Source organism: Trachinotus anak, unplaced genomic scaffold, assembly GCF_046630095.1.
Source record: "Trachinotus anak isolate AG129_WGS33_773 ecotype Australia unplaced genomic scaffold, CSIRO_AGI_Tana_v1 ptg000004l, whole genome shotgun sequence".
NCBI lineage: Eukaryota > Metazoa > Chordata > Actinopteri > Carangiformes > Carangidae > Trachinotus > Trachinotus anak.
In genome coordinates, this window is record NW_027273855.1 from 5202382 (window position 1) to 5226395 (window position 24014).

At 41.9% G+C, this 24014-nt stretch overlaps 1 protein-coding gene across 2 annotated transcripts in view; it reads left to right on the top strand.

Annotated features, from left to right (window-relative positions):
- Positions 1-18666, top strand: part of agrn (agrin) — a 251176-nt gene extending 232510 nt beyond the window's left edge. For both annotated transcript variants that reach the window (XM_071475408.1, XM_071475410.1), the window contains 6 exons: positions 3647-3763; positions 5191-5374; positions 6222-6309; positions 11015-11239; positions 12888-12991; positions 15710-18666. In XM_071475408.1, the coding sequence (XP_071331509.1) occupies positions 3647-3763; positions 5191-5374; positions 6222-6309; positions 11015-11239; positions 12888-12991; positions 15710-15870 (879 nt within the window). In that variant the 3' untranslated portion in view covers positions 15871-18666. The remainder of the gene's footprint in view (positions 1-3646; positions 3764-5190; positions 5375-6221; positions 6310-11014; positions 11240-12887; positions 12992-15709) is intronic.
- Positions 18667-24014: the final 5348 nt, after the last annotated feature.

The window sequence follows — 24014 nt, forward strand, 5'->3', positions numbered from 1 at the left end:
TAAGAGAGAGCAAGCTAACAAATGGTGATCTTGTTTTGTAGTTAGCAGGACTGATGGGCCTATGCTGCTGTGCTTAGCCTTGCTTGTGTTGTGTGTACTGCATTTGTTTGATCATCTGCGTGTTGTTATCCCGTCATCGCCACGACCACGAGGCGTTGGTCCTCCTTTTTGCCCTATCAACTATCCGCTTCAGGCACAGTTGCCTGTGCAAACTTCCCCTCCGTTTCTAAGGGTTTTCCACACCGCTTCATACCGTCAGTTTGATTTGCTGAAAATATGCTACTACCTCCCTACATCCATCGAGGTAAGAGGGAGAGCTCCAGATGGAGAGGCCCAGTTTGACAAGCTGTCTTAATTTTGGAAGTCCTGTAATTCCACTTTTAAAACAAAAAAAACAAAAAAAAAAGAAAGAACCTCTCCACCTCTCAGCTTGCTGACACACTGGAGATAAAATTCGATGTTGCGTACAGGAAGGAAAAGCAGCTTTTACTGATGATATACAGTCAATTTTATGAATTCAGCCTGTGAGGAGGTGTCTGGGGAGACAGAGGCAGATAAAGGAGATAGCAGCAGCACGAATAGCGTAATGAAACTCTTCAGGCCCGCGTCTAGACCAATAAAGCAGGTACATGCTTCCAAATGAAGGCGATCTAATAGTTTGATAAGCCTGTAAGTCATCCAATTATATTAAGCAGTGTAATTTGTGATTACGAACATGCACTCTGTCAACTCCATCATCTTCCTTGAAGATGCAATGCTCTTCTGCTTTTTTTTTCCCCTCTCTCGCTGCTCTGTCCTTCCCCCACTGCCTCCCATCGTCCGTATGGTAATTGTGTTTTACTCCAGCAACACAGGCCGAAAATCTTATTAAAAGAGAAGAGCAAGACTAAAGCAAGGATGGGGGAGTGGGGAGAAAAGGGGTGGGGTTGGGGGGGCGCAAGGGATGAGCCGAGACTAGTTATGGAGCTTGATGCAGAGACCCCATCGAGTGTGGCTTTCAGCTAATTCTCTCCTACTCCTGCTTTAAGAACGAGGAGGGAGTTACAGAGAGCTTTGCAAAGAGAAGCCCCGTATCATATCAAAGGTGGTCGCACACGCGCACGTATTGATACATATTGCATGCTGGGAGTGTTCATCATATCAAAGATGGCTTGGACCGCCGGCATGATGAAGTACATACTTTCAAAAGGCACATATGGATAGGTAAGGATTCGAGAGAGAGAGAAAAAAAGACTACGTCACCTCTCATGGAGTGGCAGCAGTCTGTAAATGAGGTCAGGTTAAGAGGCACAATTCACAGTCCGTCATCCATGAAGTCTGAAGATCTCTCAGTGGCACCATCTGCTTCACGCATGGCCTTCTCAGACTGGGTGTCTTATTTGCATTCACTCTCTAAAGCGTAAACACACACTTGCACAGCTTTGTGGGTGTATGTGTGAGTGTGTGCAGTATATAATATAAAGGGTGCATGTGCAGAAAAGTGGGTTCTTCACATTTATTGTAATCTTATTTAAAGTACTTATCTCACTTGTATGTGCCACACTGCAGCTATGTTTAATGCTCTTACAGATGCCTTGAGTGTATGTATGTATGTGCATACGAGTGTATAAATGTGTGTGTGTGTGTGTGTCTGTGTCTGTCATGGGCTTTTGCACTTGCCTACTGTAGCTCTGCATGCCTTTCTCTGCACAGACACTTACTAGTCTTCCCCTAATAACTCTCTTCCTCCCTATTTTCTTTCCTTCTCTATGATGTGCTGTCTGGAAATAAGAAATCACGCAAGGTAATGAGACAAGTCCCAGTCACACCTTAGCCCATATTTCATTTGAGTCGTTCACTGTGTCCTCTCACCCCCATCTTTCTCCATACACAACAGCACAGAAAAAAAAGGTACTTCTGCAGAGCAGCGGGCAGCTTTAAAGGTGCCAGTTCTGTAGAAAAACTTTGCCATTTCATAAGCCCATACACACAGCACTGAAGTAGAGATGCTCTTAAAGAACACGGTTTGGCTTTCACCTCGGTCCATCTGCTGTGGGGGTGGAAGCGGGGTGGGAAGGTGGGAGGGAAGAAGGAAAGAAGGCAGTCTTCTTTGTGACGGCCATTGTTTTTAGCAACAAAGAAACGTCTTCATTAGTCCGGTGTAGGCGGAGATAGCACGCCAGCGCCGCGTGGCTGTGGGAAAAAAGTGAGAGCGAAGACGGGAGGCAACTGAAGGGGAAGAAATACACCGTAGGAGACGGTGAGGTGCCAAGCCAAGCTGGGCTGTTCTTTTTGTCATCTGCTCTCGCTCCTTTTGCGAACAGGAATGATTCTCCATAATATCATAAAGTCGCTCACTCTCTCACCCACTCACTCGCCCATAACACAAACAGCACTCACTGAACATCACCGAGTAGGAATCACTCCATGAAACCAGCTGTCTCCTTTCACCAGGTGCAGATTATTACCTACAAATCAGAACATGATGCACCATCTCATCGCATGACATCTCACTTTAGACTCGTAGAGAAGTAACTACGCATAGGTGGAGCGTGCTCAGTCACACGATAAAGGTTCCAAATAATATCTAAAACCACAATCTTGGAGAACAAGTTCAGTGTGTATCAGAGTAAGTGAGTGCTGCTGAGCAGTAAGGTCTAAATAAAGAGCCTGAGGTGGCCAACTCTACCCTGCAGTTGGTGACAACTTTTTTGCTAAGCCTCGAGACACCAGCCACAGCTGTGTCCAGCAGCTTCGGCCAAGGTCCCCACCCTGTCTCTGTTGGAAGCAGTTCAAGGTGCAGTGACACAGCCCCCGGGCTTCAGCCAAGCACCACTGCCTCCTGCACTCCAAATCCCATCCTAAATAAAAGCCCAGCCAGCGCCAGCTTGCCTGCACAAAGCCTGTTTATTTGGCCCCTTCCATCATTTTTCCAGCAATTAACTCCACTTTACCCCTCTGGCAATTACTGCCCTACATAAAATAAAGATCATTAATTCCTTCCTTCTGAAGTGGGCCGGCTCCTCCATGCAAAAGAAGGAAGTGGCACCTTGCTAATACAAAGCAATTGTCCCTAAGGTTTGGTGGAAAGAATCGAATTTCATAGTCATCTGTTGCACAAATGAATTGCAATTAATGTGTCTCCACACTCAACTGTTTGAAAGGTCGGTGCTTATAATCAGCCATTCATTAGGAATGTCCGTAAAGAACCATGCGTATCTCAAGTCCAGCCTGCTCCTGATTTCCCATTGTAGTCCCTTTTTATGTCTCACGGATAGAGGATAATTGACCACTCTCTCTGAGAGACATAGAATCAATTATGTTGTAATGTATCAAGTGTATTGACATGGAAAGAAGGCAAGGAAGTGCAGTTAAAGCGTCTGCTGGCTACAATATAGATAAATCCTATTTCTTTTAATGTGACAATCTATATGACTGTGACATGTCTGCAAAGGATACAACTTACTTCAGGCTCCCTGGACACAAACAGATAACTCCACTTACTAAAGTAAAGCCATTACGAGCTGAATAGAAAAGCCCTGAGAGGAACTGCAGATGGGATATGGAAAAGATTAAATTGGGCTTTTCAAAAGATATAAAGTGTGTGGAGCTGATTGCTCGGCACCAGCTTACCAGTTGAAAACTCTTTGTGTCCTTGTCTCATCAGAATCTGCACGTAGATCTTAACCTGAAAGAATCTCTTTTCGTTGGTGGAGCTCCCGATTACAGCCGGCTAGCGAGAGTCGCCGCGCTCACAGAGGGCTTCAAGGGAACGATCCAAAAGGTAAATGTTTACAACCCTGTTTCTTGATGGACTACAGTGTCATTTGCTCTGCTTATGGATACTGCTAATGTAAATACAGTGTGTTATTTTAATGAGTGTAGCAAAGTCAAACCTTAAGTTATTAGCTGTCCGGCTGTCAAACTTCAGACCCCCACATAAGTAATTTTCCATTATAAGCTCACACTGTGACGGGCAGTGGTTCTGCTCATTTGGATTAACATGCACTAATAATAGAATGCACATTTTGAAGTCCCTCCATTTCGCTATTCTCAGATCTTTCCCTGACAGCCCTCCAGTTTTTTTTTTTCTCTCCATTCTCCAGCAAAAAGCTCATCTCCGAGTGCCAGAAATAACCCAGTAGAACAAAGGCAGGATGTTTCTGTTTGCACAAACTTGTCATTAGTTCTCCTCTGCAAACTTTCCCTTGACAGTTTTGAGCTAATCAAAAGCTAAATGTGGCATTTGTCTTACGTGGCCTGTAGGGAGTAGTTAATTATGAGGAAGATGGTATGCACTGTCAGTTTGATCTACTGTTTAACATGTGTGTTGTATCAACATCTAATTTCTGAGGCCTTTTCTTGTACGGTGACTGTGTGACATTCATGTTCAGAGGAAGAACGTGTTAAACTGAATCTACTGTATCATTGTACACAGATATTTGTTCAAGTGTTGTGATAATTAGTTTTAATGATCACTCAATGGAAACCACAAAGCCCCAGAACCCGAGGACAAAAACCCAGAGTGGTAACAAATGATAATCTTCAAGTGTTTTGCTAAGGAGAAAAAAAATTAAATCAGATAAATTTGACAGCAAAAGCAAAGAAATGTAGTTAAGAGATGAAAAGCAAGACAAGAATCATAAAGGTAACCCAAGTAAAAACAATTAAAGAGTACTGCACATACACAGGTCTTTGAAAATGGGCTTTAGGAAATCATATATGTGATTGAACTGAAATGCTGGTTTGATTTACAGGAACATTTGTCCAAAATGTAGGAAAATATAGCCTGTATTTTAAAACTAGAGATTTAATTGAGCTTCTGGGGACTTGAAATCTGACCTACAACTGTAATGTTAGCCCTAGTGGAGTATGGAGTATGAATAAAATCAGTAAACATAAAATCAGCTGTGGGGTTGTTCCCAGGCCACTGATCAATCCACACCCACACAGTCCAGTTTTGTTAGACCCTCACTGCGTAGTAAATGCCCAGTTTTTCAAACTCCATGCCTCAGTGCAGCCTTTCTGTGTGTAAATATGTTGTCCCCAAGCCAAGATAACACCCGATCGGGGTTATATTCTCAGATTTGGTAAAACTCACCCAGAGCAACAGAAGACATTATACAGACATTGTAACTAATAGTACAGTGACCTTAAGTGTTTATGCAAAATTACTGGAGGCCTCTTCAACCTTGTGTTTTCTGCTCCCAGATCATTCTGATGGGTACACCCATCCTCAGAGAGGAGCACGCACTGCGCTCCAGCAGCGTAGCCATGTTCCAGGACCACCCGTGCTCTCAGGAGCCCTGCCACAACGGCGGCCTCTGCAGCCCTCAGCTGGACACCTACGAGTGCGTTTGTCTCAGTGGTTTCTCGGGGGGACACTGTCAGAACAGTGAGTATCGCTGTCATCTTCGCTGTCTGTCCTTTTCACTTTTCTCTTTATCCTACTGCAGGTCAATGAGCTACATGACATCTTGATGAACAAATTCATTACCCCAGATATCTTTGTAAGGATCGGTATGACTGGCAGTACTTGCTGGCTTGAGACCACCTTATACTGGCTGTGTGTATTGGCAGTCAGTCACTGTAACTGTACACATTGTTCTATTTGCTCATCCAACATTATTAGGTTTTACTCTGAAAGGATACCTAGCATTCATTTGGATGCCTTCAAAATGTAGCGTGAGTGGGACTGAAAACAGTGAAGCTTTATGCAACACAGCTTGTTCTTGGCTTGCTTCAGTGGATATTGAACAACTACTCTACTTTCTTCTGCTTGGTAGGCCTTTGTTTCCATTGTGCTCTGTCTAGGAAAGGTAATAATGTTGGTATTAGACATGTTAACCTATTTTATGTTAGCGTTATTGTGTATTGATTTCAAACTGAAGCAGCAATTATGAAAATGATTGAAAAGTGTCACTTGAATATTCATGAAAAGCTCTTTTACAAGAGTTGCACATCTCTTTCATCATCTTCATGTCACTCTGCCAAGACACATACTCTAGCCCGATCTGTCTTGCGCACTCAGTCACTGCCTTCACCATTAACCTTGTGCATGTGGTCGGGTGTCCCTTTCACGTTAATTAAAACTACAAACGCACCAACACTCCCCCCCGCCCCATTTGCTCACACTCCATTGCCTTCAGCTCTGATAACTGAACCCTCTGTCTTATTGATTGGTGTGATCTCATCCTCTATACAATCCTCTTTCCCACCCCACCCTGCCCCCTTCTTCACAGCCATCTACGAGAAGTCTGCCGGAGAGACCGAGGCCATCGCCTTCGACGGGCGGACCTTCATTGAGTACCACAACGCAGTTACAAAGAGGTAAGGAAGAGGGCAAGGGGAGCATCCTCATCTATTCAGCTTCATCTAACATCTCCATTGTAATAGCTATTAGCCAAATAACCCCTCTGTCTATCCATCTCCTCCCTTGGTAAGCTGTGATGACAGTGTAGATGATATCATCAGTGCTAGGGCTTCAGGGTGAACTAGGCACTTGGCTAATAGCTCGCCCCCCCACCCCACCCCACCCCCGTCTGTGCCCGTCGCGCTCTGCTTTTGACAGGATTTTACTAATTAGCAAGACGGTTAACACTCAGAGTGTCGCCCTGAGCATACTCAGTTCGCTCTGTGGTCTCCTGCGTAGCTCACACTGACGCTGGACAATAAGCACACATGCATGATCAATCTTTTTACCCTATTCTGAATGTGTATATGACTGTTCTCCATAACACTGGCATCGGAGTAGACATGACGCCTGCGATTGTTTTTCCTATAAAGGAAAAATGCTGGTGATGTAAGTGTAAAATGGTTTTCAAATGGGTGTAAACAAAAAAAACAAAAAAAAAAAACAAAACAAATCCTGTCCCTTCAGGCAGCTGGTGAGACATTTTTACTCTTCCATCCATCTACGAGGTTGGCAAGAGTGCGCCTCCAGGTTGGCATAAACAAAAATGTTTATGTGATGAACCTGAAGAGACATCAAGCATATGGCTTTATATCTTCATCGCGCAGCTCTTCACGCAAACACTCAGAGGTGTGAAAACTGGTTCAGAGCCTGCAGATCATCACACTCTCAGGGAGACACACTCAGAAACAACTGGCTGGAAGAACTCTGTCCGATACATGTGTGTGTGTGTGTGTGTCTGTCTGTGTGTGTGTGTGTGTGTGTGTGTGTGTGTCTTTCTTTCTGTGTATCCTTGCTGTTGTGTCCTGGTCCTGTCCTTCAGCCTGACCTCCCTTGTCGCTGTCCACACATGTCTTGTCTCATATAAATGTCCTTCACTGTCTCTCCTTTTCACTCAAGCCAACTGACCAATGAGATCCCAGAGTAAGTAGACTTTTTGAGCGGGCATGTGCCCAGCTTCAAATCAAGCCCAACTAACAGCAACAGAGAAGCCATTTTTGATAGTTAACCCAACTGAAGAGATTAAAGTACATTCAGTTTCCTGTCATATTTTCCACACAGAAATCATCTTTACCGCTGAAGTCAGATTTTACATTCAAGCTCCATATCCATAATTTCATTTGACAGATTTCATTATTTCAAAGACATTTAGCAGTGTCATTCTCTTTTATTTTCCAGTGCAAAGGGGGAAGCATGAATGGGTGCATGATAAGCATTGTGCTCACCCCCCCCCCTCAGAGAAAATGAATTGCTATACAAAGAATGTGCAATATTTTATGCATGGTTGTAACTCGTTCCTAAACAAAATAAATTGCCATGCACTTCACGCTGAATGATGTTATCTGTTATGTGGGAAATGAATGGGACCCCTTGAAAACTGCAAGAGGACGATATACTAAATACCCCTTAACCTAGTTTCTGGTGGCTGAGGAGTTTCTGCTTGGGAAAGCCCTCGGTCATGACTTAGTTAATAAGGGTTTTTCTTCCTGCTCATTAGCTTGGTAAGTAACCTCTTTTTAAAGAATCCCACAAAGCGGCGAAGCAGAATTCAGCTCAAATTAAGCTGACTGGTTTCTGCCCAGAGTTCCAGTCCATGCCAGGGCCTCTGTCATTTCGTTTTTGCCAGATCTCTAAGTGTAATTGTGAATAATTACAGAGTCGGCCGTACAGTGAGGCAGTGGCATGTTAATCACAGATTTGTCTCCCTTTGTAGATTAGACCTCCAATTGAGATCTCTCCGCAGTGTCTAGCCATGGGCATCAATCTCACTTAGCAGGAGGGGACAGTGGTCCTTGGAGCCAGACTGTCAAAAGTTTAATGGATGTCACATTTACTAAGAGCCACAATGAGCGTGAATCTAAGCAAAACAGAGTCTCGGCACAGCACTCGGAGGGTGTGCTGATCAATTCGGCATGATTTGATTTTGTAAAGGAAATGAATACATTTCTCAAGAGGCTATTAAGAGCTGGGTGAGGCCAAAATGTCAAACGCTCACCTTGGGTTAATGTTTCTGTTACTATTTACAGCACCCTTTGATCGCTCCTCCTTCACCTCTCAGCCCCGTATCCGAAAGCTCAGGTCGATTTGCTCAAGCACCATTATTTCAGTGACAAATCACATCTGGTCAGGACTCTCTACTGATATGGTGGTTGACCCCATTTTTTGACAATTTCCCGATTTTTCCCATTCACTGCTTTCATCTCTTGACAGAAGGTAATTGCTGCTGCACTGTGGCATGCAGTGCCATAAATATAAAGGAGTTCTTCAATAATTTGACAATGACTTAAAGTTGGCTTTTTTTTTTAACCAGTGTGGACACTGACTATGGATGTACTAAATATTGATGCTCACTTTCTTTTAAAAAAAAAAAATGCTTGATCTCAGGCCATTTTGGTGCATTAGTCATCCATCCTGATCCAAGCGGTTCCCTTGAGAACCACCTTTAATGGCTGTGGTGTGTGTGATCAGGGCTAAGCTACACACTTCCTATGATCACACAACAGCTGTTATCGACTCTTGACGTGGTCGATATTGTAGTAGAGCAGATAAGTTATGCTTTTTGCAGCTCCAGGTCTAAACTAGACCTCTGTGAGTCACCCAGTGAGCTCACAACATCCTCCCTTCCCTCCCCTCCTTCCCTCCTTCCTTCTTTCCTTCTGGCCTCTTGCGCTTACACTGCATGCCGTTGACTTTCTCCCCTGCTCCCTTAAGTCCTGAGTCTCTGGAGAACCCATCTGACCAGAGGTGAGTCTCTCAAAGCTTTTAGACTTTGGTGCCGTCCAATTGCATTTCGCCTCCTCATCCTCCCCTGCTCTCCAGACAACCCCTCCTCAACCTCTCACAGGGCTAAATCCTCCGCCTGCGGAAACAACATTGTTTCCATTATTGAGATAGAGTTAGCAATACGCATCACAAAGAGCCGCTGCGCATGCTTCAATTAATTCTGAAGTTCGGAGCTCTGATAACGGCACAAAACCAGCCGGAGCTTGCAGCCTCTTTGCAGTAGCTTTCCTCCCTGATGGCTTTTTTATTATTCTAACCACTACTGCCACCTAGAGCTGTACTGGAGGACAGCACTCTGAGAAGCCCTCAGAGAATTTGAATACATTTAAGCAGATAAAATCCCTCTATTTACAAGAAGAAACAGCAACACACCAGAAATCTATGAAGTCAGTGGTGTATATAAGATTTAGAGCGCTGTGCGCCAGTGTTGTTTTATTCATGATATATTCAGCACTTTTAATAACCTTGACCTTATCACTGACAAGTTGCTCCGATGGAGATTTATTGGGCCTTGTAAGCTCTTTGAGGGTTTGCCAGGAGAAGGTTCGCTGATCTGTATGTGTGTTTTTTCTCACTGGAGAAAAAACAGATATGATGCTCTTAAGTCATACTTTTTTTTTTCCCCTGTTTACCTCAGCAGATTCAGTTAATCAAGGAGGTCAAAGTTTCTAACCTAAGCATGTTTATGAAGTAGAAAGTCTAATTTGATTCTGGATTCTTTCCCTCTCTCTGCTGAGGTGAACCCGCCATGGTTGTCACAGGCCAACAGTTATCAAACCTAAATATCATCCCACTGCTTCTTTTTTATTTTTGCTCCCTATTGAATATAAATACTCACAGAAAATTAGAAAAAACTTCTTACAGTTAAAGGAGAAGGTGTCATACTCAATTTCTCTTTATGATCTCCCATTTCCTGTCCTGTTTGTACTCCCACGAGCCTCCCTGTTTGCTTTGCTGACTCCTTTGTCTTGTTGTCTGTCTTGTCTAATCTTTGTCTCCAGCTCTGTGCTGCTCTGTTGTTTTTTTTAATCCATGTCATAGGCTCTTTGTTGTATGTGTTGTCACCTTGTTTTTGTCTCTGTGTTTAAATACCCATTGAAGAAGGTGGAAGTATATCCATTTGGCAGATGTGCAGAAAGTTGCACAGATGCTGATTGATTGACGCGCTCACACAATCGTAAACACACAAACATGATTGTGTGGAGGTCGACTGTATCTCCGCACGACTCACAAAGAACAGAGGGACTTTGAGTGTGACTGTAAGTGTTTTTGTATGCATGAGTGGATGTGCGACGGTGTACAGTAGAGGCACATCAGGGTGTGTATTTTTCTCACACATCAGTGACAGTGTTAAACAGCGGCTCTTAAGGATAGGTGGAAGTCACTAGTCTCTGCATCCAAATCACCCTCACAGCTGTAGCAGTCAGGGGACTGAGATCAAACAGCTGCCTAAATGGCACACATTCGTACACACACTTACACACATACACACAGGAAGCACTGAGGAGTGATGCAGTTCAGGCTCAGTAGGATATAGGAAGGCTAACAGCAACACAGCCCCCTGCTACTGCTGAACTCTGTCTGCCTCCTGATTCTCCTGAAAAATCTCTGTCTCTCTGTTATTGAGACAGCGTAGAGCTCCAGCTACAAAGCTTTCTGGCTACATGTGCAAACACAACCATATATCATACTTAAATCAGCAGCAGAAGTCCCTCGCTTCACATATGCAGCTACAAATGACACTAGCACCACCCGAGCTGTGTCAGCTACGGCAGAGATTAGAATTGTTTCTGATGGGTTAGACCACTGAGCTAACTCATGTGTTTTCTGTTCTCGTAGTGAGAAGGCTCTGCTGGTGAACAAATTTGAGCTGAGCATCCGCACAGAGGCGACTCAGGGCTTGGTTCTGTGGAGCGGGAAGGGAGTGGAGCGCTCGGACTACATCGCCCTGGCCATCGTGGACGGACACGTCCAGATGACGTACGACTTGGGCTCCAAGCCCGTGGTGCTGCGCTCCTCTGTGCGTGTCGACACCAACCGCTGGATACGAATCAAGGCCAGCAGGTAAGATGGGAGATGGCAGGTAGTCAGGGATCAGGAGGGAAGGCTTTTACAGTGAGACCAGGATTAGACTTAATCCATATTGTATTTGTGTTGATGCAAACTGTGAGATCTCTTGCATGAATTCTCTGCTGCACAGTGATCCCTTGCACTGAGATGACTCTCATTAGATTCAGATTAAGGTTATTTTCATGCCTGGTCATGCATGAGTCTGACGCATTGCACATCAAATTGCTTAGACACATTAATGAGTGTTCAAAAAGGAAGAACATGCGGCAACATCCCAACACATATTAAAGGAAATATTAATACGTTACAGGAAATTTAGTGAGGAAATAAATGAATAAAATAAACACATACATTATATATATACAGTGCAGTCATTACACATAGTGAACCTATTTCAAGACATAATGTATGTGGAAATAGATTAGATGGATGGATTTATTTACTAATTATTATTTACTATATATTTACTAATTTACATCTGTAGTTCCTAGGCAGGTGACATAAAACAGGTTTTGCTATTGCTACATAGCCAGCGTTAGCATTAACAGATGTTTACTCACCAGTCTAGAAGAAATGTCATGAGTTCAGCATCAAACTCTCCAGCAGTGGAAAACAACACCGATGTTAACTCTTGTCTTTTCTTCTACTGAAGTTAGCCCGCTAACCAGCTAGCCCCCACCCCACTTTTCACTTTCTGATAGCGACTCACTGCAGCGTTCTGTCTGCCCTGAAGACATAGTGCTTCTCAGAGGGCAGATTATAACCATTTGTCATGTAAATAATGTAAATAATGGAGTTCTTAAAACTAAATTCAAACACAGGAACCCTTTTCTTAAGAATGTCATGTCATGTCAGTTGACATTGTGCTTTAGTGGTGTATATTCTCCTCTTCCAAATTCACACCACAGCATGTGTCTACAGTATACACATAGATAAATACAGGTTTTTGCAGTCACACAGTGATGTCACACTAATGGATCCCTTTATTACAAACAAATGAACTGCCTGAACTTTGAAAATGACCCACTTAACACCTTTCCATGTGATCGTTGCGGAACATTTGCTTTCAACATGGCTGAGAATGGAAGTATGGGGGATAATTAGATTGGTTTCATTGTGTAAGGCAAGAATAATCGATCCCAGAAAAGCTGCCGCATCCATTTCAAACGGGGATTTGGCCAAATCCATCCCAGGCTTACAGGGAGACCACATGAGTTGCTGGAAGATGATATAATTTGGATGTTGATGATGGTGTAAATCGCAGCATGTGGCATGGAGCTCACATAGTTACAAATCTATCTGTGTTTGCGACTTGCCTTTAATGACACTCTCTCCGTTGGAAACCCACTTTAGAGGGTTCGAATTAGCCCCGTCGTCACAATTCTTAAGTGTGCACTAATGCACAACACAGAGCCACCTAAAATTAATGGTGCTGTAACGGCATCTGTTAGCTGGTAGACAGGCACATTTAGAATGCTGCTTGGCAAAGGCAGTTATGTGAGTGCTTAGTGTGCTGGCAGTGGAGGAATGGAGTCTTGATGCTTCAGATTAAATGAAACTGCAATTTACAGCTATTCGGTTTGACACCCATGCATCAGACCAACTTCCAACTGCATCTCTCTCTTTTCTTTCTCCTCTGCAGAGCACTTAGAGACGGCTCTCTACAGGTTGGCAATGAGGCAGCAGTAACAGGGTCTTCGCCTTTGGCAGCAACACAGCTGGACACAGACGGAGCGCTCTGGTTGGGTAGGTGCCCACACATGTTTAAAAAAAAAAAAAAAGAAAAGAAAAAGAAAACTGTCATTCATACGTTGAAAATGTGTCTACAAATGCAATACATCAAGCTCGGGGAATACTTGTAATTCTGTAGTACTTTTTCATCCTAGCCACTGGTAGAAGGCTGCCAAAAATGAGCAATGAACTCATTGCCATTGCAGAGGATAAGCAAAGTCTGTGGCAGGGAAAAAAGATTGCATTTTGTGCAAAAAAAAAAAAAATGTCCATGCCTATTCAGGTATTGAGTTGAGAAATGAAAGGCTATCTGACTAACTCAAAAGTTGTCTTCTCTCCTGAATTGAAAATGGCCAGAGTCAGCCCGTTATCTGCCTCAAGTTCAATTTGGTCTGAACTTGGCTCGGAGAAATGGTCTCTGAAAGAACACACATGGCACGGCAGGACTGAACATCTGAGGAAATAACATTGAGGACAGACAGTGAAATAAAGTCAGGCTGTTCTTTAAAATGCAAAATGCACAGTGGTGAAGAGCAGAGGCAACCTGAGTGACATTTAAGAGCCACGTTAGAGGGCTGCGCTCGTGCACTCAGGTACATGTGTACAAACACACACACACACTCACGTGCGTACACACAGGGAGGCAGCGCAGTGGAACAGGTGCTGAGCGAGCCCTGCAGCAAGAATACATAATCCTCACACAGCCCTCCCATCGAGAGCCCTTCTCCTTTTTAAATCCCCTTTTCACTGTTCATCATTAATTCATCTGTAACTCGCATGAAATTAGCCCCGTCGATCCCTGATTCGGAGGCACACAATCCGATTAAAGGGGGCATGGACAGGGGATGTAAAGAGCTCGACGGGGATGTGAACCCTCAGCCTGACAGATTAAAAAAGAGAAAACATGGAAGAGACGGAGAAATGGAAGGAGGAAGGAAGAGGATGCAGGAGGATTCTGACAGTGTAGACGGCAGGGAGGGAGAAGGCGTGAGAGAGCAGCAGGTAAAACATCAAAAACCAGGGTCAGCCTCTCTCCCCATTAGAACAGCTCTCATGAAATTCTGAATAAAGACTTTTCATGCTGATTTATTGAGAAAGACACTAATGACTACTTTGGGTGTGCAGGCTCCAAAGTAGTAGCTCAAAACACCATCAAAAAAGGGAAAATGAGCCAGCCACACACCCTGCAATTAGGTCATCAAGTCTCCCCAAAAAAAAAAACACTATGAAACTCAGTTAAAAAAAACAGTAAAAGAAGTTTGGATCATTTGAAAAACTGAGTGAGTGCAGATATTTTAAACATTTAAAAGAAGTCAAAGCAAAATGGAAAGAACAAGCAACTGAAACATTTGCTTTGAAGTACAAATCCATGATGTTTTTATATCAAGAAATGTCCTTTTTTTTGTACTGCCTGTGCCTGATAGAAAGGAACAACAGCAAGTCAACTTACATCCAGTTCACAGATACTTTAAAGGGCCAGTTCAACAAAAACATTTGACATATTTTCTGACTGAACTCTTGTGGTACCCTACTAAAATGGAGGTCAGTGGTATTTTGTTTTTGCTGCTCGGAAACAGTGTCCAAGAACATGCTGTCACCTCTTTCATAGGGACTATTTCTTTGATTGAAAGTTGTTTCAAGTTGGGTGAATTGGCCCTTTAAAACTTTTGACCTGGCTGCAAGTTGTCTGACAGGTTAGACACACAGGAAGTTGTATATTTCATGTCCTTGGTTTGTTTGGAATAAATAAAGGAACAAATGGGTAGTTAGCGGTGGTAGCTACCGTGGATTAGCAGCCCAAGAAGAAGAAGCGCTGCACCTGTAAGAACTCAGACTTTTAGGAAAAGCTGTCAAAGTTCTGAATATGCTGCTTGGTGAACAAGTTTCTTGGGTGTTGACAGCACTAAAGATGGAAGCAAATTAAAAATAATGAGAATGATAGTCATAATTTTATACTCTATCACCACCTTTCATTTGTAGCACATTTCTGAGCACTTTGTGCACTGTGTCAAATGAGAAGAGCCCTTTCTCTCGCCTCACTTAACTCAGTCTCCTGTGGCTGGCGTGCAGGCTCCTGTTCCCTTTGATCACTGCGTTTTGACAAATGAAGTGTCATCCTGTCATGTCCATCAGCTGGTGTCATCAATGCGAGAAATCAAAGCCTCTAATGCCGTCTGACAAAGACAAGTAACTGCTTTAGTACCATAAATAAATGTTGCTGCCAAAATATCTCAGGTGCAGCCTTTTGATGACATTTATAGGTTTAGTTTGTTATGAAATCCAAATCCTTATCCTGGTGTTTGATCTTTGAAGGGGCACTCCACAGATTTTACACATAAGATCAGTTTGCTAGTCATGCAGATTTGTGTAATGTCTTCTGAGGCTCTGGAAGAGCTGAGAAAATAACCCAGAATGATGTCATCAAGGGATATCATGGACTGAGCTTTGAAATCAAAAATTTTAAAACAACCTACATCAGAAACTGGGAGCATGGAGTTCAAAAGACAAGGCCTAAAAATTGACTATAATCAAGTATATAGTGGAAATATAGGAACCATCATTTTATAACGGAAGTAGCCCTTTAAAATACGTAAAAGGTGTTGCTACTTTGGAGGGCTGATTTGTCTAGCTTGGCTCAGTTTGGAGTAATTATTCTGTGATAGTTGTTCTTCAGTGTTTTTGTACAGGAGCTGATTTATCATCATATTAACCTCTCCCTCTGTTTCCCGTCAGGTGGTCTGGAGGAGCTGGCGGTGGCTCGTCGGTTGCCCAAGGCCTACAGCACCGGTTTTGTTGGCTGCATCAAAGACGTGGTGGTGGACGGCGTGGAACTCCACCTGGTGGAGGACGCCTTAAACAGCCCCAGAATACTACACTGTTCCGCCGCCAAATAACCCGGCAGAGACAAAACATAGAGAGAAATGAAAAAAAAAGAAAAAGAGAAAACCCTCCCACCCGCTCCCTCCATAGCGCTCATGTCTCCTGCTGTAATTATTTTCTATTTTTGTATACTTTTCATTGCTTTTTATATGGAAAGAAAATGAATATGTTGTTTTAATTTTTGTTTTATATATTTTGTTCTTTTTTTTTTCTGCACCTCCGTTCACAGAACACACTTTCCTTTTTTCTTTACTGCCCTGGCTCTTTACATTTTTCGAAAAAAAAACAGGCGTCTCTGTGAAAAAGAGAGATTTTATCCTTGTCCTATTTTGTTGTCTTAAAACGACAACACCAACTTAGAAAAAAAGCCTGCACCTTTTCCTCGCTCATTACTTGAACACTGGTGGACCTTGCTGATGATCTCTGGTTACTGCCTTGTCTTGGTGCCATATCTGCCATCCACATTCCCCAAGCATGGCTTATACATCCATGACTATATAGACGTACATTCCCCCGTGAGAGCTGGACGTGGTGTACCCTGCAGCTGGTGAGTGCAGTTCTTTAATGCTGCAGCCAGCTGGCGTCTACTGTCAAGACTCTGCATTCAGCCTCAGTAGCTCACTGTATTTAACTAATGGGACTTTCCAGATATCAGTCAAGCTGCTACAGTGAGAAAGTTCACAGTCAAAACCACTCGATCAGCCTCCATCTCACAGCAACAAGAAAAAAAACAACAAAAAAAACTAAGAAAACTCAGATCAGATCTGAATCCCATCAGAGGCTTTAGTTTTGAAATATGACTCACTAACACTACAATGATGGAGAGAGCGCTACATTCCACAATGACTCGCATATCATTAGTCAAAAGTCAAAACATGAATCATAGACATGAATAAATGTTATAAATATAGAGTATATAAATAATACCTGAGACTGTGAATATGTAAGATGGGTTCTCTTTGGAAAATTGTGCTTCTCATGTACTATTGTGTGTTCTGTTTTACAATCAGCAGATGAATTAATGATGACCACTATAAATGCATGCACTTCTGCAGTGTTGGTTTGAATCTGGATTTTTGTTTGTTTGTTCTTTTATTTCCATTTTGTTCCCAAAAAAGCTTTCTAATTTGAAAAATGTCACTGTTTTTGTTTTTTTTCCATTGACTAAAACAGGTTCCTTTTTTTCCACTCATTTCCACTGATGTAATTCCAGAAACAATAGAGCTGGGGAAAATATTTTATGCTTGCTCATTCCCTGTATCTTTTTTGGTCTTATGTTTTTTTTATTTTTCTCGGGAGCAGTTAGTTTTGCAGGACCTTGAATGGTGCATAAGGGAAGAGTTGTTACCATATCTGACCTTAAGGAGGTGCTGAGAGCAAGGACTGAAGAAAAGGACAGACAGAAAGGAAGCAAGGAGAGATCTTATCGTGGGGAGAGCGACTACTCCTGGGAATGTTCTGTCAAACAACAGTCAACACAAACGCTTCAAAAGAAAACTCTGCCTGAGACTTAATTTCTTTTCCTATTTGACTTAGGAACATTCTTGGAGGAGTCTTTTTTTCGGCGATTGAGAAAGAGAAAAAGAGAGAGAGAGAGAGACTGTGATGTTGTGACCTTTTGAAGCCATAACAGCCACAAAATGGGAAAAGATGCATATTCCTACAGTACTTGCAAATTAACATAGCAACGCATGAGTTGTGTATTACTAGTGCGAATTCTGTAACATTCAGTGAACTGATGCAACGTGTGGAGTCGTCTTTGCTGAACCACAATAAGCTGCGTTGACTGACTTAAAGACACTCTTGTTTTGATATGAGAACCTTGGCAATATTCTAAGACAAAATCATGCCTGTTTGTGGTTGAGTATCATGTCTTGTACTATTTTTTTTTTCTTTCTTAATTTCTGAATTATGTTTTCCTTCTTCAATCATCAAGCAACCTGTTTTTGTACAGCCCTGCAATTTTTAAGTGTAAATTTAGCAAATGTGTGATCTGTGGAGGTTTATGTTTTTAGTAATATACACTGGAACCATGTCTGACTTGTCTGTTCACCCACACAATGATATACTTCATGTACATGGGGGAGGGATAGCCCTAAAGCTATAACTGTGTTGTGTGTAATCAAGCTCTAAGTGTCCACACCAGACCAGGAAACCCCTTCTCTGGTGTCTGAAGACACATTTAAATTCCAGCACTCACTCTATAAACCTTAGACTGGTCTTATATTACCACGCTGTTTGAATTTGACCCATTCAGGTGGTGTCACTTAATACAGGAGAGATTCTTGTACATTTGGATGGACTCAAAAACAGTAAAGACAATTTCAGTCTATGGTTTGGGTGGAAACTATGAATTGCCTTAAAAACCGGTCACCTCAACTCTGAGCAGGTGACAAAGACGTCATTCATATAACCGTTTCCTTACTTTAGCCAGTGTATTAGCCTCATCCCCATAATGTAAATGAGTAATACATAATAATAATGATAATTATATTAGTAATAATGCTCATACACAAAAAATCCCAGGGGGCCTCTGCAAATGTCTCCTCTGGCTTTTTACAAAAAATATTCTATTTACTGTTTTGTTTTTGGTTTTTTTTGTTTGTTTTTTTAAATCTATCTTCTTTTTCTTATTTATGTCTACATGTGGACTACCCTCCATGTCTGGCCTCTGTAAACTACTGTCTGACTGCGCAAACCTCCTCAAAGGGCAGTGCACCGAGTAAGAGCGGCATGACCTGAACATTACTAACTTTATGACCTTTGTCTTGTGTTCCTACCACCATGAAATAAAATGTCAACCAAATGGAGCCCATTCTTGTCAGCCATCTTGATTTTCGTCATCATCTAGAGTTAAGAGTGGTGTTACTGAGTGCTGCAGGGATGAGGGGTTTTTGTAAGCCAACCCGGATGTTAGCATCACCCTGGTTCCCTCGCCGTGGGCTTTTGGATTACTGCAGAGAATAAGCTCGGTGACAAGCAAAAGTTTACGTTACTTGCAGGTTTTGTTCAACAGGATAATCTTCACAAATGAACACCAATTATATGATTTTTGAAGCCTAAATACAATCACCAGAAGTAAAAAGCTAATGTTGCAAACTAGAAACTACAACTACAGCACTGTCAGATAACTTCAGTGTCATCACCACCAAACTTTCAACTTGTAGTTTGATTTAGCGCTTACCTCTTCTACAAAAGCCTTTCCTCTTACAAAGTTAGTAACAATTTGTAAGAGGGCAAGTATAAACACAACACGGCTGTAATGGTGGACTGGTGAGTGGACTGGCTTCCTTGTTCGTCGTGATGATGTTTAACGTCCCCAAAAAACTCTGTAGTCTCCTTTAGCTTTTTTAGGAGATGTAAAATCTTAAAGAAATCACTACTGAGGGGTTTACTGACATTTTATGACGTAGAGTAAAATGGGAAAACGTCTTGAGCTCGTGTTAATCTTATTTCAGCCATCTAATCAAAAACCCACTCAAAAAACCCTTAGACTTTGGGACGAGGGAACTGCTACATAATTTCTGCTGCACTCTAGTCTATATTTCTGTTATCATGAAGAGGTCCTGTAAAAAGATCAAAACCAACAAAGTCTGTTTCTCAATGCTGTATAATTTCCCTACATTGTGGCTGTCAGTCCCATGCACAGTGTTTGCTACTGAAGATGTAAATTAAAAAAAATTATTAAAAAAAAGGGGAGGGTTACGAATATATGTTTTGATTTTTGAAAAAGGCTCAGTAATTTCGTTAGACACCTGGGCATTATAGTTTTTGCCAATGATCACTCAATCAGGAGTAAAAAGGAGTAAACTTTGCTGGGGACTATTTTCAGCTGCGGATAAATATAAATGTACCATTCAAAATAAACTATAGTACCAATGTTGAACATGACTTTAAAATGCAGTTGAAACCCTTGTTAGTTGAACTTTACTTGGGAATCCTTGCCTATGTTAATGTTAATAAAAGGACATATCACCCACTGGGTTTTTAATAGTTTTTAGACAACAATGCAGCTCTATGGCACAGAGGAATAAGATATATCAGGCCACAGATACACAGACAATCCATTGTTGATATGATATTTTCACGGAAGTCTTATCCCCTAACTTGCACCAGCTGTGTCCTCTGAGACTGAAAATGTTTTTTTCATGACATATTTGCATATTTGTTCATGCCTGACAGGGCATTGGACATTCTTGAGTGCAAAAGTTCATTCTTGACCTTGTTAATAGTAGTTAAATAAGCTTTTCCAGATCTTCGGATCTCTCTGACAACAAAGCAAACTCCATCCGCTGATGAAGACTGAGAGATGTGGTTGAAAACTCTCACAGAAAAGTACACAAGTTGAACTTTTGTTAAGTTTATTTTGTCAAATGCAAGTGGCAACCCACTATGATGTCACCCATTGGTTTGTTTTGAAGCCCTGAGTTTGTAATTTGGCTGTTGCTATCTTGGTGGAGCTGAGGAGGAGTGAGGGGTGGATCTGAACCGCTCTGTACTCCATCCTGATTGTCAGGCAGGTAGCAGTGTCTGGCACAGTCTGTCAATCACACAGTAGCCTTGCCCTGATGAATACCCTGCTTTATCGTCTATTTTCCTCTAAATTATGGGACCATAATTTAAAAATGAACATCCTGTTGTATTGAAGAAGACTTGAGACTAGTGATTGAGACCATAAACTCATTAGGAAAACATTTACTGAGGAAATAAATCAAGTGAGAAGTAGAGACATTTTTCTGTAGACTTCAATACAGTCTGACTTCTTTTTGCAACCAGTGAAGTCGCCCCCTGATGGTCATTAGATAGAATGCAAATTTAAGGCTCTTTGGCTTCACTGTTCAGACCTGGAGACTACATCCATTTGTCCTTGATCACAGGCAAGAACTTGATGGAGAAAACTGCAGAATTATTCCACTCATATCTTTTTCCTTCGCCCTGGGGCAGTTTAATACTAATAACAAATAGATATTTAACCTGTGGTATATTCATGTACAACTTCTGTAGCTAATAAAAGAGCTAATGGAATGGAATGGAGCCCATCAAAGGGTATTTTCTATATATTTCCAGGTGGTTTAGGTTAGTTCTGAAATTGCAGTAACTGAAATACAATTTCCTGGGGAAGCTCAAGTATCTTATGAATTCACAGTGTCAGTCTCTGATTCATAGTTAGTTTCCAGGCACCTGCGTGTGCTGAGGCAATCACAAGTCAAGACTTCAATCTATGTCGTGTCTTAATGAGAGGTTTCAGCTCGCATTTTGATTGAGGCATCTAACACAAACAGTGTTTTTACAAATCAAAAGCATTTTAAACCAACACACTCATACGCGCGTCAATAAACAGCATTTCTGGCTACAGTGATATTTACTTCTTATAATTCAAATCACCTAAAGCAATCTCTGGTGCCTTACTGCTAATTGAAAGCCTGGAATTCAAGAGGGAAAAAGTAACTGCTGCACAGCTTTATATATCTTTCAGCACATCCCACGTCTGTCTTGAGCATTTTCATTAAGCCTGAGATTTAATGAGTTTAATTTATTCCTTGCTAATGACAGAGAAGGACACTGCATCTTGTGTTGTGTTAATTAAAACTCTATGAAATGGTGTAGATGAAATAGTTTTGCCCAGTGAGGGATCCTTCTGGGGAAAGATTGTTTTCAAGTTAATAAGTGTAAGTGGTTTGATTAAAGGGTTTTACAGGAATCAATAATCAAAATAAAATAAGACGTTTATATAAATAACTAAGTAATGAAATAGGGGATCACTGCTCGGGTGACTCTTAGGGGAGCTATACAGGGTTAAAACAGTTCAGGGTGACATATGTCTTTGGGGGGGGGGGGGGGGGGGGGTTACAGGGTTCACAGGACCAAGAAACAGAAAGCTCATTTTGATTCATGTGTTGAGCAACTGACTGGCTCTGAGAGACGCTGCAGACACACAAGTGAGAGCTCTGAAGCAGCCAAGACATTTTAATGATGTGTTTTTTGTAACGCACGTTAGGAAATGAAGTGTTTTCAATGGTCAAAGTGGATTTTTGAATTATGCAACAAACTCAGGCCCTCAGTAGATGAAATTTCATCAACTCTTCCACCTTAAGCCAAACTAAGGCCCAAGAGTCCCGTAGAGACCACGACATCATCAGTGATGGAAGAAATTGTTCTTAGAAAACCCCTGAATTATCTTCTAGGAATCTTTCCAAAAAGCCCCATAGCATACTGCACTTCACCCCCTTTTATGAAACAAAGTTCCTCTCTCACAGTTTTTTGCGTCCAAATGGTAATAAAAGTTCTTTCTCCCTGACAAGGCTCCAGCTGTCCAGCTGCATCACTCTCAGTATAAGTCCCCTTTGTTTCCCTTCCCAATTTTTTTCAGTCTTTGGAGAGGCAGATTTGCAAGTCTCAAGGCAAAAGGGGCCAAAGGCCACAGGCCTATAGAAGCAGCCACCTCAGGGTTGATGGGACTTCCTGGTTTCCATTCCCCTGGGTGGGAAACTAGGCTTTGTGTTCTTGAGTCTATTTGTCCCTCTCAGACTCAACAGGACATCAGTCTGCATTGTGATTAAAAAAACCCAAAAAACTGCGCGTTGCACTCCAGGAACATCGTCATACCTCTCCATCCCAAACTTTAGCGCCAATATAGTTTGTGAAATCATTCTTCCACTTATTTAAGGACCATACAAGTGGTTTAGAAGATGAATTTTCTACATCACACTTAATCATTCATCAGGCCCTGTTGTTCTGTTTGAATGTCCTATATTTTTTCCTGTTCTTACAGGCATCCATTGTTTTCCATTTATTTCTGTATGGTGTAAAAATCTTTGAGGACACTGTTGGAATTCATTTGTATTGTGTGTCAAAGTGTCATTATTATTGGGATGCAGTGTGGTCTTTAAAATTAATATACACTTGAAAATCAATATACACATTACCACGCAACAAGAATTACTGGTTGCAAGGCTTACACTCTCCCTCACAGTCCTATAGAGCCAATGGTCACTTCACAACTTCACCTTAAAGCATCAGCTTTGAGGTTAAGGTTATAATATCAAGATTATTTTTCTATTATAGTCAATGCACAATTACAATGTTTTAGGGCGTCATTATTTGTGAGACCTCTCCAAACACAAAAATGCATATACAAACAATAAAACACAGCTTGATTGACCCTTTTCTCCAACACATACAGAAGCAAAAGTGAGCTAGTTATCTCCTAAAATATGTGCCTGTGGGTGCAGCACAAAATAGTTTCATCCTTTGAACAAACACATGATATACAAAGGGCATCTCAGCCACCCAATAAATGGTAATGACTTTGTTTTTCAACTCCCTCAGTCTAGTATCAATCACATTTACCATTAAACCCTAAAAGTGCACTCAGTGTTACTCCAGTATTCAGCTGTTTCTCACCCTCTTCATCAGTTTTCACGAGGTATCGATCAGACAGTAACCTCCTCCCACTCTGCAACAGGATCATTTTAACTGCTCACCAGACCCAAACAATAAACCCTATGTTCAGAAACATCTATCCTACTTGAAGCACATTGCATTTGGCACTGACAACAGAAATTCCACAAAGAGGAGAAATTTGCGTTCCATCATTTCAGTGTTTGTCTGTAGGCTGCAGCAGTGCACTAGGTCAAACAGTGGAAAAGCAAATCCATAGACGTGAAGCCTGTGGGCTCACAGACAATTGCATAAGCCCATCCATCCCCCAGTAGATTAACCTCCACTGATAACCACAGCCTGGTGACGTCAGTGCTGCTCTGCCTCTCCTACTCCTCTCCCCCACCACCAACACCATTCTCCAGAGCTGGGCGGCTGTCCCATCGTGACTGTATAGCAGAGGAGGAGCTGTAGACATGCCTTATCTCTCACAAGACAATAGCAGAGCTTTTGTCTTGCAAAAGACTGCATAATGTCATTGCTATTGCCTCATTGATGGAAATTAAATAAATCATTGGGCAAAAATAATGAATTAATATTCACAACCAGCCTTGATTTTCCACTACCCTACACAATAGGTGAGTTATTTCATTTTATAAGCTTTGCGGTCCTACTGCTTTATTCTCCTGAACAGTTGGTACATAAATAAATTATGGCTCTTTCATATTTGTACCTACTCATTGTTAATAATTAATTAACATAGTATTCTTCTATGTTA